General features: G+C 43.1%; 1 protein-coding gene across 6 annotated transcripts in view; it reads right to left on the bottom strand.

The window, feature by feature from the left end:
• LOC122647445 (conserved oligomeric Golgi complex subunit 3) overlaps positions 1-16,910 on the bottom strand; it is a 98,343-nt gene that overhangs the window by 76,346 nt on the left and 5,087 nt on the right. For all 6 annotated transcript variants that reach the window (XM_043840840.1, XM_043840843.1, XM_043840839.1 and 3 more), the window contains exon 2: positions 87-170. In XM_043840840.1, the coding sequence (XP_043696775.1) occupies positions 87-170 (84 nt within the window). The remainder of the gene's footprint in view (positions 1-86; positions 171-16,910) is intronic.

Raw genomic sequence — 16,910 nt, 5'->3', positions numbered from 1 at the left:
AGAATTCATTTGACTAATCAAAATCACAGAACAGTAGTCTTTTAATGACCATGATCCATTAACCAAAAGAAATAATAGCCTGTTACCATGTTGATGGGAAAGGGTCGCTCTGAAACTGCATGAGATAGTGCTACAATTGCTGCTTGTTGCGGCTCTGTCAACGGAGCATTCTGTTGAAATTGCAAGAAGGCATTCAGTAACCAACCAGAGTTGACATGTGGTTATGAATAGTAGTACGAGAAGAACAATGATGAGCAGAATCAAGTAATGTATATTAATGCAAAGAGTAAGGCAGTAACTTTCATCAAAAAAGAAAATTCCAACCAGCCAGTTCTATTTTAAAACTTGAGAGGGAGAGAGAGAATAAAAGGTATGATCATGTACAGCTAAGAAGAGAAAAGAAGCGAAGCTTCATACACCAAGCAACTTTGTATGGACTCTCTTCTCTAATTTTCCCTTCTTTCTTCTTCCTTCTTCCATTCGTTGATTGATTTCAGCAATCCCTGGACTGTTAACATTGAACCCACACCAATCTAAAAGACTTCACTATTAACACATTAAAAATAGAGAAAAAAATAAAACATGAAAGGGCCATGGGCAGGGGGACACCCTCCACGACTTGGAGGACAACTATGGGGGATGTAGATCTCACACCTAGAAGATGACTAGTCTTAAGAAACTTCTAAAACTTAAGCTACCCAAATCAATATCCTTCCTTGGACCAACACCCTGTCTAGAGGACATCTTTAGATACTAGTTCCCTACCCAGTACGTCTTACCGATAGCATCCCACAATCAACTAATCTCTTTGATTAAAACATAAACTCACATATCCCTTTGGATTAAGATTTTAGGCTTTATAATTGAGCCCATTACAACTAAACCAACTAAGGAAAAAAAAGCCCAGACCCAACTAACATAAATACAAGGCCTATACTTGAAGGCTGACCACATTATTATGCTCTTGCCTCTACGATAGCAGAGGATGGGAGAATGGGCAGTTATGCGAATTATGTCCAAGGTAATATTGCCTAGCACTCTAAAGCGCATGTTTCCAAGGCGCGTAAGGTTATGCGACAGATTGAAATGGATTCGGTGCATGTGGTGGAAAGGATTTGGGTGTTCTGGAAAGCTTCGTTGCAAGTTAGGGTGGTGGAGGAGCATCTCCAGTTTGTTATGCTAGAATGTGTGGATGCCAGCGCAGTTTCTTTTGCTATTACCTTTGTTCATGGGCTTTGCTCAGTGGCAGAGAGGAGGGAGGTGTGGGAGAGCTTGAACTCTTTTCCAGGTCAAATTCTCTGCCATGGTCTGTGGGTGGGGATTTCAACGCTGTTGTGGTCCCTTTTGAAAAGGCAAGGGTAGGCCTGCCTGCTCTGTCTTTGCAGGAGTTAGGAAGTTTTGTGAGCAGTGCTGGTCTTATCGATGCAGGCTATTGTGGCAATATCTTTACTTGGTCGAATAACCAGACAGGAGCAGGGAGGGTACTGGCCAGGCTGGATCGCTTTCTTGTGAACACTGCGTGTGTGGGGGCCTTTCCCAGGAGTGAGGTCACTCATCTTAATCGGACCTACTCTGATCATGCGCCCATCTGGCTCTCTTTTTCTGTGGTCCGCAGCAGGGTGTTCTCCGCATTTAAATTTCAGCAGATGTGGTTGTAGCACCCAGGGTTCCAGGACTTTGTTAAGGGACAATGGGAAAAGCCAGTGGTGGGCCCGCCCCTTAGTGTCCTGTTTTTAAAGCTCAAATGTCTTCGCAGTGCTCTTCGCAAATGGAACAAAGAGGTCTTTGGCAACGTGCATCAGAAGGTCAGGGATGTTGAGCATTCGGTCAGTAGGGCGGAGGCTGAGGTAGATCGGAGAGGCAATGCGGAGGCCAAGGATGTTCTCGTGGAGGCCAGAAATGCCTCGGAGGGGGTGCTGCTCCAGGAGGAGATTTTCTGGAGACAGAAGTCCAGGGTGACGTGGTTAAAGGAGGGGGACTGCAACATGAAGTTTTTTCATTCCATGGTTAATATCAGGAGAAGGCAGGCGTGTGTGCACAGAATCAAAGGGGGGGACGGTGTCTGGATCTCTGATTCTGAGGGTGTGCAGGCTGAGGCGGTGCGTCATTTCTCCAGTATCTTTACTTCCCAGGGATGTTTGGTTGATGAAGAGTTGCTAGCAGTTATTCCCAAGGTGGTGTTGGATGCTGCGAACTCAGCTCTTCTTTTACCTCCCTCTCTGGAAGAGGTGAAGGGGGTTGTTTTCTCCTTATCGTGCGATAGTGCTCCGGGCCCCGATGGCTTCTCGGGGTATTTCTACACGGCATGTTGGGAGGTGGTTGGCCAGGATGTTTAGGCTGCAGTTGTGGATTTTTTCGAAGGCGGGGTTCTCCCTAGAAGCTTCACCTCGGCCAACCTGGTGCTTATCCCCAAGAAGGACAACCCTGAGGTAATGGTTGATCTCCGACCCATTAGCCTTTGCAATTTATCTTATAAGATTATTGCCAAGATTTTTGTTTCCAGGCTGGCAGGTCTTCTTCCTTCCTTAGTGGCAGAGGAGCAGGATGCTTTTGTGCAGGGCAGGTGTATCCATGATAATATCTCCATTGTCCAGGAAATCGCTCAGGACTTGAACAAGAAGGCTCGTGGGGGTAACGTGATCCTCAAGCTGGATATGGCAAAAGCCTATAACCGATTGGAGTGGAAGTTTCTTTGGTTAGTCCTCTCCAGGTTTGGTTTTAGTGAAGCCTAGATCGCTTTAATCAGGAAAACAGTGGAGAATTGCTGGTTCTCTATAGTGATGGGAGGCAGCCAGTCCGGTTTCTTCAATTCTACCAGGGGGGTCAGGCAGGGGGACCCCTTGTCTCCTGCCCTCTTCATCTTGGGTAAGGAGGTGTTGAGCAAGGGCATCAAAAATCTTTTTCTAGAGAGGCATGCGTCATACTACAGGCTTCCAAGGGGAGTGTCCGGGTATCTCTCATTGTCTGTTCGCAGACGATACCATTATCTTCACAAGGGGCCAGAAGGGCTCGCTTAAGCAAGTAATGGGGTTTATTAGCAGGTATGAAGGCTTCTCGGGGCAGCTGGTCAATAGGCAAAAGAGTTGCTTTATCTTGGGGGACAGGGTCTCCATGGCTAGGGCCCAAATGGTTGGGGTAGTGACTGGGTTTGCCAGGAAGTCGCTTCCTATTACCTACTTCGGGGCCCCTCTGCACTCTAGAAGGCTCAAAATTTGTTTCTTTGATGGGCTTGTGGAAAAAATAAGAAACAAAGTGGCACGCTGGAAGGGAAGGCTTTTATCTTCTGGGGGACGTGTTACACTCCTAAAACATGTCCTTTCTTCTATCCCCATCCATGTTCTCGCAACGCTAGACCCGCTGAAGGCAGTCATTCAGAGGTTATACAGGATCTTTGCGGATTTTGTGGGGAAGCTCAGAGTGGGGTAACCGGAGGCACTGGGTGTGCTGGAAGAAGGTCCGCAGGCCTCTAGCTGAACGAAGGCTGGGGATTAGGCTCCTTGAGGATGTTGGTCTCTCACTCAGGATCAAGGGGCTTTGGAGGGTTCTTTCTAATCAGTCTTTGTGGAGCGCTTTTTTCAGGGCCAAGTTCTTCAAGAATCTCCATGTTACTTTGGCTGATCAGCATGGTGTTAGCTCGAAAACTTGGTGTAATGCTCTAGCTTTCAAGGGTTTCCTACTGGAGAGGTCTCGGTGGTTGCTTGGCTCTGGTAAGGTCACTTTCTGGCTTGACAACTAGACGGGAGCTGGTCCTCTAATTGATTATGTTGACAATGACCTTCATGTGGACATGGAGTTGTGTGTCAAAGATGTTTTGGGGGAGGATGGTGTTTGGAGGCAGGACATTTTAGAGCGCATTGATTCAGCTTTAGTTAGAGACCATATTGCTTCGGGAGGGTTTGCCCTTTCTAGTAATGAGGATGTCCTGGTGTGGATGCCCTCTAGTGATGGCTGCTTCTCTACTAAGTCAGCCTGGAATGAGATTCGGAGGATTTCACCTGTGATTCCTTATGAGAAGTGGATTTGGAACCAATCCGTTCCGTTGAAGGTGGCCTTCTTTTCTTGGCAGCTTCTCAATGGAAAGATCCCCACTGACGAGGCTTTGATGTCGATTGGCATACCCTTGGCTTCTAAATGTAACTGTTGTGGGAGCCCTCAAACGGAGACGACGAACCATTGTCTTTTGTATGGCAGTATGGCTGCTCAAGTATGGGGTTATTTCTCCAGGCTTTTTGACATCTCTTATGTTCCCTACAAGGATGTCAGAAGTTGAGTCTCTCTATAGCAGAGTTCGGCAAGCTGTAACAGCCTGAGTGTTTACATCTCAGGAATCCTGCCATCGTTGATCGTTTGGGAGCTTTGGAAGGAGAGGAATAATAGAAGGCATGGGGAGAGTAGGCGCACTGCAGGGTCAATAATGGAAAAAATAAAAGCTTGGGCAAGGGAAATCCATTTACCCCCTAAGGTGGGTCACTCAGGATCCTTGAGGGATGGGCTGATATTGCAATGCGTTAGCATTATTCCTCCATTGCCCTCTCTGAAGCGCCTTCTGCCTGTTTACTGGTGCCCACCCTTTGTCTCTGTAAAATTGAATGTGGACGGTGCGAGTAGGGGAAATCCAAGTAATGGAGGGGGTGGGGGTCATTAGGAACCCAAATGGTGAGGTTCTAGCAGCCTTCGCTAGTTTTTATGGTGTTTGCACTAACTCGGTTGCCGAGCTTCGAGAATTGAGGGGTGGCTTGCTCTTGTGTCAAGACCTGGGTCTCCTTGAAGTAGTGGTTAACTCAGATTCTGCTTCCACGGTCAGAATGGTTAGCCAGAGGAAGTGTAATTTATGGCAAGGTTGGTACTAGTTCTGTGAGATCTTGGCCTTGGTTTTTGCTATGCAGGCTACTGTGACTTTTGCATTCCGGAAGAGTAATAGAGCGGCTAACTGGCTTGCCAACTTGGCATGTGATACCGGGGACTCTGCCACGTTTTACCAGGGCTGCATGCCTGTGGGTGATTTTCAGGCTATTCTACGGGATGATAAGGCGGGTCTGCCTATTCTCAGGAAATAGTTTCTTTTTGGGTTTCCTAGCTTGGCTTTTGAGAGGTCAAGAGTGTTGTTGCTCTTTGGGTTGGGGTAAGGCGGTATGTCCCCCCCGTGTATTCACTTATTCTTTTGAGGATTTTAATAAAATTCTAGGGGCTGACCCAGGTCCTAGATAAGTTCGGTTTAAAATATATATATGTATATTGCCTAGCACTTAAGGAAGAACTCATCAAAGATTAAAATTCTAAAATTAGCAACCTAGGCACCAGCCGCACAACTGCACCCGTCTTGAAGAAGCACCTCCTGGAAAAAGAGTTTAAGGAATGGAAACTCCTCACATGACCATACATCAGGACATTAATCCCATTAATGAAGGCAACATATCTTAAAGGATGGACGATCATCCGGACGTCCCATATGTGTTGGATGTACCAAGAGGTCAACCAGACAGCACTTGCTCTGATAGGAAAAACTTCCAGAGTAAGAGTCTGAATTGTGAACCAGCTGATGATGGCTAAGGTTCTAAATCTCAGTGCCGAGGCCGGTTTCGACCAGCCAGGAAACCGAGATTTCCCAGGATTCGACCAAAACCAAGTCGAAACATTGTATTTTTTGGGCAGAACTCAACATGTCATGTGTTGTAAGAACTGGTCGAAACTAGGGTGGTCAAAACTAGTCGAAACTACCAAAATGTGCGAAATATGGTAGAAACCTGACTTATACCGAAACTGAGATATCACGGCCGAAACCAGTGGTTTCGACCGAGTTCGTGATCCATGATGATGGCCAAAAATAGTTATTAAGGCTAAATAGAGGCATTAGCACTAACGGCTACTTAGGACAGTCGACCGAACCATGTGGCGGTCGACCGCATAGTTCAAAACTCGACGAAATTTCAGCAAAATTTTGCTAATTTCGACATGCCCGAGAAAAAGGAGGTAAAACCCAGAATCAACACTACAACAACAACAACAACAACAACCATAACCTTATCCCAACTAAATGGGGTCAATTATATGGATCCGAAAGGGCCATGAAGAAAAAAAAAAAAGGGCTTTAAGCATTAGTCAAAGCAGCATCCCAGGAACATCCCCCTATGAGGGAGCGGCTACACGGGTCCTTGACCTCCAAACAACTCTATCCGCGGTCATACTAGGATCGAGCCCTACCATATGCATATCCTTTCTTACCACTTCTCCAATAGTCATTTTAGGTCTGCCCCTACCTCTTTTAGTTCCTTCCAATTGAATCTGGTCACGCTTTCTTACTGGTGCATCCATGGGTCTCCTTTGTACATGACCAAACCACCTCAAGCCGCTCTCACGAAGTTTGTCCTGGATTGGTGCAACTCCCAATTCGGTTCTAATACAAACATTCCTTACTCTATCTCTCCTGGTCTTGCCGCACATCCTCCTCAGCATCCTCATCTCCGCTACACTCATCTTATCTCTATTACTCTTCTTAACTACCCAACATTCCGCACCATAAGTCATCGATGGTCTTATTACTGTCCTGTAGAATTTCCCCTTAAGCTTAATAGGCATGCGTTTGTCACATAAAACTCCTGATGCTCCTTTCCATTTCAACCATCCTACTTTAATTCTGTGGGAAACATCATCTTCTATATCACCTTCTTTGTTAAAGGTTGACCCTAGGTATTTAAAGCATTCACTTTGTGGTAGCTCTCGGTCCTCAAGTTTCACCACTTCATCATCTCTCGTGGTTTGCCTGAAGTTACACATCATATATTCTGTCTTTGTTCTGCTTAACTTAAAACCTCTTGATTCCAAGTTAGATCTCCATAATTCCAGCTTTGCATTAATTCCTTCCACTGTCTCATCTATCAAAACAATATCATCAGCGAATAGCATACACCGAGGGACTTCATCTTGAATATGTCTAGTAAAATCATCCATGATGAGTGCAAACAAATAAGGGCTTAGAGCTGATCCTTGGTGTAGCCCAATTGTAATTGGAAATTCACTATTTTGTCCCTCTGCAGTTTTGACACTTATCACCACGCCCTCATACATGTCCTTAACTATATCCACATAGTAATTTGAGCTCCTTCTCTTCCCCAGGACATGCCAAATGAGCTCTCTAGGAACTCTATCATATGCCTTTTCTAGGTTGATAAAGACCATATAGAGATTCCTTTTGTGAGCTCTAAAGATTTCCATAAGCCTCCTTAGAAGGTAAATAGCTACTGTCGTGGATCTCCCTGGCATAAAACCAAATTGGTTCTCCGATATATCAGTTTCTCTTCTTAGGTGGGCTTCAATGATTTTCTCCCAAAGTTTCATGGTATGACTCATTAGTTTAATGCCTCTATAGTTATTGCAGTTCTGGATGTCACCTTTATTCTTATAAATCGGAACTACAGTACTTCTCCTCTAATCATCTGGCATTTTCTTTGTACTCAGAATCTTGTTAAACAACTTGGTTAGCCAAGATACCCCCCGTCCTCCTAAGCTCTTCCACACTTCAATTGGGATCTCATCCGGTCCTGGTGTTTTGCCTACCCTCATCTTTCGTAGAGACTCTTTAACTTCGGCTTCTTCAACTCTTTGTAGCTGTCCATGATGTGTGTTGGCTTCAAACCTATTGCTTTCCACTTCCGAAGTGACCCCATCAGTCAAGGTAGCTCCATTTAGCAAATTGTAAAAATATTTACCCCATCTCTCCATAATGTCTGCATCCCGTATTAGTACTCTACCATCCTTGCTCTTAATGCATCTAACATAGTCCAAATCTCTGCTCTTCCTTTCTCTTATTTTAGCTATCCGATAGATCTCATTTTCCCCTTCCTTTGTATTAAGCTTTTCATAAAGTTCATCATATTTCTTCGCTCTTGTTTTCCCCACAATTTTTCGAGCTTCATTTCTGACTGAATAATAGCTCATTTTATCCTCTGCCTCGTTAGTCCTTTGCCAGGTCTTAAAACAATCTTTTTTAGTCTTAATGGCTGCTTGGACCTCATCATCCCACCACCAATTCTCTCTAGGGCCCAGACGCATACCCTTAGAAATCCCAAGGACTTCCTTAGCAACCTTCTTAATACAAGTCGTCATATTAATCCACATCTCGTTAGTATCTCCTTCAAAATCCCACCTCCCTTGTAGGGCCATTTTATCGGTAAATGATTCTAGGAGAGCTCCTTGTAGCCGGCCCCATCTTATTTTAGGTAGGGGTGTAAATGAATAGTCGAAATCCGCTTTCCGTATCCGTGTCCGTATCCGTTTAGCACTATCCGAATCCGTCCGAAAGCTAAACGGATGCAAATACGGATAGGCTATAGCTATCTGAAAGGCTATATTTACATGTAAATGGATAAAATATCCGATCCATATTCGTGTCCGTATCTGTTTAGCACTATCCGAATCTGTCCGATAGCTAATCGGATGCGGATGCGGATATAGCACTATCCGAGCCCAATCCGATCCGTTTACAGCCCTAATTTTAGGACAAACCTGTTTCGCCTTCTTACGGTGCCTCGTACCAAGGTACATATCCAAGACCACCAGTCCATGTTGGGTAGTTAAGCACTCTCCGGGTATAACCTTACAACCCTTACATAGTAATCTGTCAGACCTTCTAGTTAGGAAGAAATCTATTTGGCTTGCATGCTGCCCACTCTTGTAGGTAATTAAATGTTCATCTCTCTTTTTAAAAAAGGTATTTGCAATGCACAGATCATACGCTATCACAAAGTCAAGCACTGATGTCCCCTCTTCATTCCTCTCTCCAACTCCATACCCTCCATGAACCTCTTCATAACCTCTACGTTCTCTGCCAACATGTCCATTAAGGTCACCTCCAATAATAATTTTCTCACCCTGACCAAACTCTTGCACTAAACCATCCATGTGTTCCCAAAATTGTAATTTAACACTCTCATCTAGTCCTGCCTGCGGCGCATACACACTAACTATGTTGATGACCTCGTTGACTACCACCAGCTTGATAGATAGGATCCTATCTCCAATTCTCTTAACGTCCACTACTTCGTTCTTAAGGTCTTTGTCCACAACTATGCCCACTCCACCTCTCCCTCTTTCGTCTCCTAAGTACCATAGTTTAAAGTCATCTAACGCCTTGGCTTTGTGACCCTTCCATCTTGTTTCTTGGATACATGCAACATTAATCCTTCTTCTACGCATAGCATCTATCAGCTCCAAACTCGTACCCGTCAAAGATCCGATGTTCTAGGATGAAACCCAGAATCAACACTGTTTCGCCGAAATTTCGATCATTTTGGTCTAAAAAATGAACTGCCTTGTTGAAATTTTGATCATTTCAATTGAAATTTTCGGTCATTTCAGCTGTTCTCCCTCCAAAATGGCCAACTGAAACTTATGGGGGAAAAATACACTGTTTCGGCGAAAATTTCGGTCATTTCAGCCGTTTGCCCCCCGAAATGGCCTAGTGAAACTTATGGGGAAAAATACACTGTTTCACTAAAATTTCGGTATTTCGCTCATTTCAATCTGAATGAAATGGCCTTCTGAGACGAGATTTTGAACTATTGGAAAACCAGCAGAAGTCAAACAGCTATAGACAACTAGTTTTCAGACCTTTATGAATATGGCCATAAATGAGGACTTCATTACTCCTCTCCTGGTATCCTTTGGGAGCGTTTATTGCATGCATTAACCTAGCATCTATAAAGGGCCAATAGGTTGAGTGAGATGCACTTTATCTGGAATATCCACCCTAGATAGAGGGTTGCAATTGTGCTGTTATTTGTAGCCTATCAAGAGGCTTGTAATATTGAGTTGCAAAACTCAAGAGTCTAAATTTGCAAAAATTCAGAACTTCTACCAATTTAGTTGGGAAAAGGCTTAGGCAACATTTGATAATGTTTTCAAAAATTGTTTTCTTGTTTTTGGAACCAAAAAACAAGTGTTATTGTCACAAAAAAAGATGTTTGATGCAATTGTTTTTTAAAATTTTGTTTGCAAAAATATGTATTGGAAAATAGGAGAAGTCTATTTCCTCAAAACAAAAAGTAATAAGTTTTGAGAACAGGTTTTTCAGTCTTTACACTCAGACTTTAAGCAAGTTAATTTTTCACAGTCAAATGTATGGATATTTTGTTATTTTGATCTAAAACATAAAAAATCCCACCTCCATTTGTCTTTTTCATCTCTACATCACTAAACTACTAACGCTAACAACTAGCCAATTACCTACATTGGCTAGATTCGGGTTCTAAATTCCCAATCCAAGGATGAGCCAAACTGGCTTGCACTAAGGATAAGTTGTTCTTTGGTTGAAATGGGTTTTAAAAACTTGGAATTGGTTAGCAATCGTAAGTGGGTATCAATATGTTTTTAGATGTTAACAAAAACAACAAAAAAACATAAAGACTATTTTTTCTAAATTTCAGAAGGAAAAAAAAAATTCAAAAACATTATCAAATGGGACCTCACATGCTGGGAGGGTGAAATTTTCATCCTCACACCTGTCATTCTAGACAACTATAAAAAGATTGGATTTGTAATTTTGTGTTTGTTACACAATACAAAGGGCTTTCCTTACCTCACAGAAACAACCTAAGGATCCGTTTACTATCCTATCATAATCGCGGGTATTTGGGTTACCTCACTGGTACGAAGGAGAAACCCACCACAGCAGATCCTGAACAAGACAAGTGGAGTTCTTCTAACTCCCTAATGATGTCCTATCTTCTCTCTAGCATGCAACCTCAACTTGCTCGTGGTTATCTCTTGTTAGAACGGCTGCAAAAATTAGGAAGGCTGCTCAAGAGACTTATTCGCAGGTTGGGAATGATGCCCAGATCTATAAACTGCGCAAGAGACTTCATGAAACCAAGCAGAAGGAACTCAGCCTATCCCAATACTACTCTGAGCTACGCAGTTTGTGGCAAGAATTGGGTTTCTATGATATGTTCCAGGCCTGTACCCCTGAAGATGTGATCAAGTTCAAGAAATGTGAAGATAAGTTCAAGGTGTATGACTTCCTTGCTGGACTCAATGTGGAGTATGATCAACTCCATGCCCAGGTTCTTAGCAGAGATCCTTTTCCCACTCTGGAACAGGCTTACTCTCTGATTCAGCTCGAGGACAGCCATAGGGCTGCAATGCTTCCGTCTCCTTCCCAGGACCGATCAGCTCTTCTTTCTGGTGCCCCCATGCAGCCTAAAGGTGGGGCTTCCCGTCCTAGTGATCGTTCTGCTACTAATCGAGAACCAATTAGATGTGATTATTGTGGGAAGGAGAGGCATACTAAGGAATTTTGTTGGAAGCTTCATGGGCGTCCCACTGCCCCTTCTAACAAAGGACGTGGTCGTGGAAACCTTCTGCAAATCATACTGAGACTGTTCTTGTTGATCCTCCATCTGGTGCTGCCCCTGCTACTTCTCAGGATAACCAAATTGTACTCATCCGCCTCTGCCAATAATGCTTCCGCTTCTTCCTCCACTTTGGTATCTTCGGATTCTACACCTCCAGGTATTTCTTTTGCTGGTCATTGTGCATCCACTGCCTTACGTCCATGGATTATAGACTCTAGGGCCTCTGATCACATGACTAGCAATATCAATCTTTTCTTTAAATATTCCCCTTGTTCTGGTAAAGATAAGGTTCGCATTGTTGATGGTTCTCTTTCATCTGTCTCTAGGAAGGGATCCATCACATGTACTCCTACCTTACCATTGAATTCAGTATTATGTGTTCCTAATTTTACTACCAATCTTATTTCCATTAGTCGTCTCACTTTCGATCTTAACTGTAAAGTAACCTTTTTCCCATCTTATTGTCTTTTTCAGGTCCTCGTAACGGGGGAAACAATTGGCTCTAATAGGGCTCATGGTGGTCTCTATTTGCTCGACGAAGCTGCACCATCTCACCGTCATTCTCATCAAACTGATTCCTGCTTCAGTTCCGGCTGCTTCTCCTAACTTGCTCCTTTGGCATAGGCGTTTAGGTCACCCCCCCCCAGTGGGTACTTTAGTTAGGGCTCTTCCCACTTTATTTTTTAAATGTAATTCCAAATAACTTTTTTGTGATGCTAGCAATTTAGCCAAGCAAACCCGTTCTTCTTATCCCAGTTTAAATGTTCGAAATGTTTCTCCATTAATGTTAATCTATTCGGATGTGTTGGGGCCTACCCGTTATACCTCTGTTTCTGGTTATAAATGGTTTGTTTCCTTTATCGACTGTCACACCCATATTACTTGGATTTACCTGTTGCATCAAAAGAATGAAGTTTTTTCCTGTTTTCAATTATTTCACAATCTTGTTCGCACCCAGTTCACTGCCGAGATTAAAATTCTCCGTAGTGATAATGGGCTGGAGTATAAGGATGGTGCATTCCAAGCATATCTTGCAGCTCAGGGCATCATCCACCAAACGAGTTGTGTAGACACTCTTGCTCAGAATGGGGTAACCAAACGTAAGAACTGTCATTTACTGGAGGTGGCACGATCTCTCCTATTTGCAATGAAGGTCCCACCACAATATTGGAGTGAGGCTGTCTTGACTACTGCTTATCTAATCAACCGAATGCCTACTCGTGTTTTGGACTTCCAGTCTCCTCTTCAGACTCTCCAAGGGTCCAATACCTTTCTTATTCCACCAAAGGTATTTGGGTTATGTGTGCTATGTGAGGAATCATCAGATTACCAGTAAATTGGAACCGCATGGATTAAAGTGTGTGTTTATGAGATATTCTCCTACACAAAAGGGCTACCGATGTTACCATCCTCCGTCCCGGTGCATGTATGTGACTATGGATGTAATTTTTAATGAAGCTACACCTTATTTCTCTCTGGCATCTCGTCAAGGGGGAGACTCTCCAGGGGTTGGTGACGATATGCCTGATATGCATGATATGTCTTCTCTTGTTGGTAATGAGTACCCTTCTGTCCAGGGCGGGCCTCAATCTATTGCAGTGGTTCCAGCTACTATTGTTTATACTTATCAAGCTCGTAGGAAGCAAGTAGACACCATCACAGCTGCACCAACCCTACCCAGTAAACCTAGAGATGTAAAAGGATTGAATTCAGTACGGACTACGGATACAACACTATCCGCATTCGAATCCGAAAATCCTAGTTAATATTCAAATTCGGTTTGATATCCGTCGGAAGTGAAAAGATAAACTCCGTTTTCAAATTCGATTGAGTAACGGATATTCAGAGATTCGATTCGACACATGCAGTTGCAGAGGAAGGAGAAATCCCTTTTTCAGCAAATATCAACGCACAGAACATCGACCAAAGATCACACTTGAAAAGATATGTGACCAACACTACCAACGATCGTTGCCAAATTAGATCTTCATTACCCTGATCAGCGACCAGAGAACACAGAAAAGGGAACTCTGCTCATATCTTCTATAGATCGACGCCACATCACTACCTTCAACGAGATCTGCCTTCCTCGGCAACGGCGAGAACAGTGAAGATCAGCAACTGCAAGATCTTCCTCAATTAGATTTGCATTTCTCCTCAGTCCTCTTTCTCTCACCTTCAAATACTGGTTGTTCTGTTCTCTATTAGCATCGATGGCAACCCTGGGCTCCCTTCTCCACCTCCAATCCCGCTCTCTCTCCCTCTTGAAAAAGGAAAAACCCTAGATGTCGAAGCTTCAAGATTCCTCAACAAAAAATGAAAAACTAAATTGAAAAAAAAAAAACTATTGTTTTTTATACGCAAGACGATAAGAATCAAGATTCAAAAATCTTAAAGTCATGGGTGGACCCTACTCTGGCAAGTTTTCCGTAATCCAAGGCATTTAGCATTGGGAACTGTTATTTATATAAATATAATACGTAAATAAATAATTGTCGTTGGATATATAAACGAATCAGATAATATCCGATCGAATAGTGAGATATCCGAATTCGTATATGTTTAGTTTTCGGACAAATAGGGATAGTTTCCGGATAATTATTTTTCGAATACGGATACTCCTAAATGAATACAAATGCGATTCGAATTCGAATTTTCAACCATCCGTTTACATCTCTAAGTAAACCAGATCCTCTTACATCAAATCCGCCATCTCCTGATAATTCCTCTCCTAAGTCTCTTTTTCCCATTATTTTAGATCCTTCTCTAGATCTCCCATTGCTGTTCAAAAGGGTGTTAGAACTTGTACTCAACACCCTATTTCTCAAGTGGTTTCATATGAGTCTCTTTCCCCATCATACCGTGCTTTTGTATCTTCTTTGTCCTATGTCTCTCTTCCTAGGAATTGGCAAGAGGCACTTCAAGACCCACAATGGAAGGCAGCAATGGTTGAAGATATGCATGCTTTAGACAAGAATGGTACTTGGGAATTAGTTGATTTTCCTATTCAGAAGAAGACTGTAAGCTGCAAGTGGGTAGTTGGATCCAAGAATGCAGTTCTTATTATCTATGTGGACGATATTGTGGTCACTGGCAGCAACACCGAGGAAATTGCTCGTCTCAAATCACATCTTGGGATGGAATTTGAGATCAAGGACCTCGGCCAATTGAGGTTGCCCGTTCTACCAAAGGGGTGCTTCTCTCTCAATGGAAATAGACCTTGGATTTGTTATCTAAAACGGGTATGTTAGGGTGTAAACCTTCAGGCACTCATTGGAAGCAAATGTTCGACTCTCTAGCAAGATTGGTGATCCTGTGGATAAATGGCAGTATCTTCGTTGGGAAGTTGATCTATCTCTCGCATAACCAACTAAACATAACTTTTGTGGTCAGCATGGTTAGCCAATACATGCATGACCCTTACACATCACATTGGGAAGCGGTAATACGTATATTACAATACTTAAAGTCTGCCCCAGGAAAGGGAATTCTTTTTCTAAAACCACATGATCACCTACGGGTGGAAGCCCTTACCGATTCTAATTGGGCCAGCTCTAGTGATGATCAATGGTCTACATCCGGTCATTGAACTTTTTTTGGAGGTAACATACTTACTTGGCGAAGCAAGAAACAGACTGTTGTTGCAAGGTCAAGTGCTGAAGCTAAGTTTCGTGCCATGTCCAATGGCATATGCGAGTTATTGTGGCTCCAGAGATTATTGAAGGACCTGGCTGTTCCTACATCTTTACCGATGATGCTTAATTGAAGACAACAAATCTGCTATCAGTATTGCTCACAATCTGGTCCAGTATTATCGCACCAAGCATGTGGAGATTGACCGCCATTACATCAAAGAGAAGCTGAAACAAAAACTGATTTGCACTCCATTTGTCAAGTCTGGAGACCAACTTGCTGATGTTTTTACTAAAGGATAGTAGTAAAGTGTTTTGTCCTCTTGTGTGCAAGTTGGGCATGTGTGACATCCATGCACCAATTTGAAGGGGAATGTTGTAATATGGGGTTCAAGGGTATAATTATCCATAGGGTTTATCTTGAGTTGCCCTAAGGGATTTGTGTCTTTGTACTTCATATCTTATTATTATAAATAAAGAGTGGGTTGTGCCTCATAGACACAAGTCACAATTCCCCAAAATCATCACTTCTATTTCTGGTTTGCTTTCTCCTTTAGTCTAACTGAACCTAACTCCTTTACACTGCTAACCGTTCTTCTCACTGGCAACAGGCCATGGACACTGAGATCACTGTCTACTAAAAAATGAAACCTGTCCCTTGATCCCCGTCATCCATCCATGAATATTGTCGGCTGCAAATGGGTGTTTCGTGTGAAGTACAGGGCCGATGGTTCCCTGGACAGATACAAAACCCGCTTGGTTGCCAAGAGCTATAATCAACAAGAGGGACTGGATTACAATGAGACTTTCAGCTCTATAGTCAAGCCCACCACCATCCACCTAGTCCTTTCCCTTGCCCTTTCCCGGTCTTGGCCTATTTGGCAGCTTGTCATTCAAAATGCCTTTCTTCAAGGTGTTCATGTCTCAACCGCCTGGTTTTATTGATCCACAGTTTTCTGATTATGTCTGCAAACTACAAAAATCCTTGTATGGTTTGAAGCAAGCCCCGCGTGCCTGGTTTGAACGACTAAGTTTCTTTCTTCTTTAGTATGGTTTTACAAGTTCCAAGACTGACACCTCTCTCTTCATCTACCACAGTAATGGTGACACAATCGATATCTTGATCTATGTGGAGGACATAATTGTTACTGGCAGCAATAGTAATGTTATTTCCAATTTTATTGCTAAAATGGTAGTTGCCTTTGCCATCAAGGATCTTGGCCCATTACATTATTTCCTTAGGATTAACGTCATTCAAATGGAATAGGGTTTGCTTCTCTCTCAACAACAGTATATACTTGATCTTCTCGCCAAGACAAAAATGTCTGATTGCGAGCCAGTCTCTACCCCAATGACCACATCTGCTCGCCTTTCTCAATTTACTGGTACCCCGATGGATGATCCAATGCTTCTGTGTTGGTGCACTCCAATATGTTACCCTAACTCGACCAGACATTCAATTTGCAGTTAACAAAGTCTGTCAATTTATGCACAAGCCTACCAATGATCATTGGGCTGCAGTCAAGCGCTTCCTTCAGTACCTCAAATTTATTGTTACTCATGGTCTTCTCTTCCACCAGTCGACCACCATGCAGTTATCCGCCTTTTCAGATGCTGACTGAGCTGGTTGCCCTGATAATAGAAAATCTATAGGTGGGTTTGCTATTTGATGTAGATCACAAGTCCATATGTACCCGCATGAACAAGCCCCAAAACCAGCCCAGCAAGGTTGTGGGATCCAACTGCTGTGAGAGGCAGCCTGGTCTGATGATGTGGCAAGTTTTTGTTTGTTCGATGGAACATCACCTAAGGCAACCCCAGCCCAAAGAGAAGCATGAAGAAGAAAAGAGACCAAAACAGAAATTTTTTTTTTTAAAAAAAAGGAAGTTACTATTCACATGAACAGTACCCGAGTTACTGTTCACGTTAA

This window comes from Telopea speciosissima, unplaced genomic scaffold (assembly GCF_018873765.1).
Source record: "Telopea speciosissima isolate NSW1024214 ecotype Mountain lineage unplaced genomic scaffold, Tspe_v1 Tspe_v1.0050, whole genome shotgun sequence".
Taxonomy (NCBI): Eukaryota; Viridiplantae; Streptophyta; class Magnoliopsida; order Proteales; family Proteaceae; genus Telopea; species Telopea speciosissima.
Note: the sequence above shows the minus strand (reverse complement) of the source record. Positions and strands in the feature narration are given on the sequence as shown.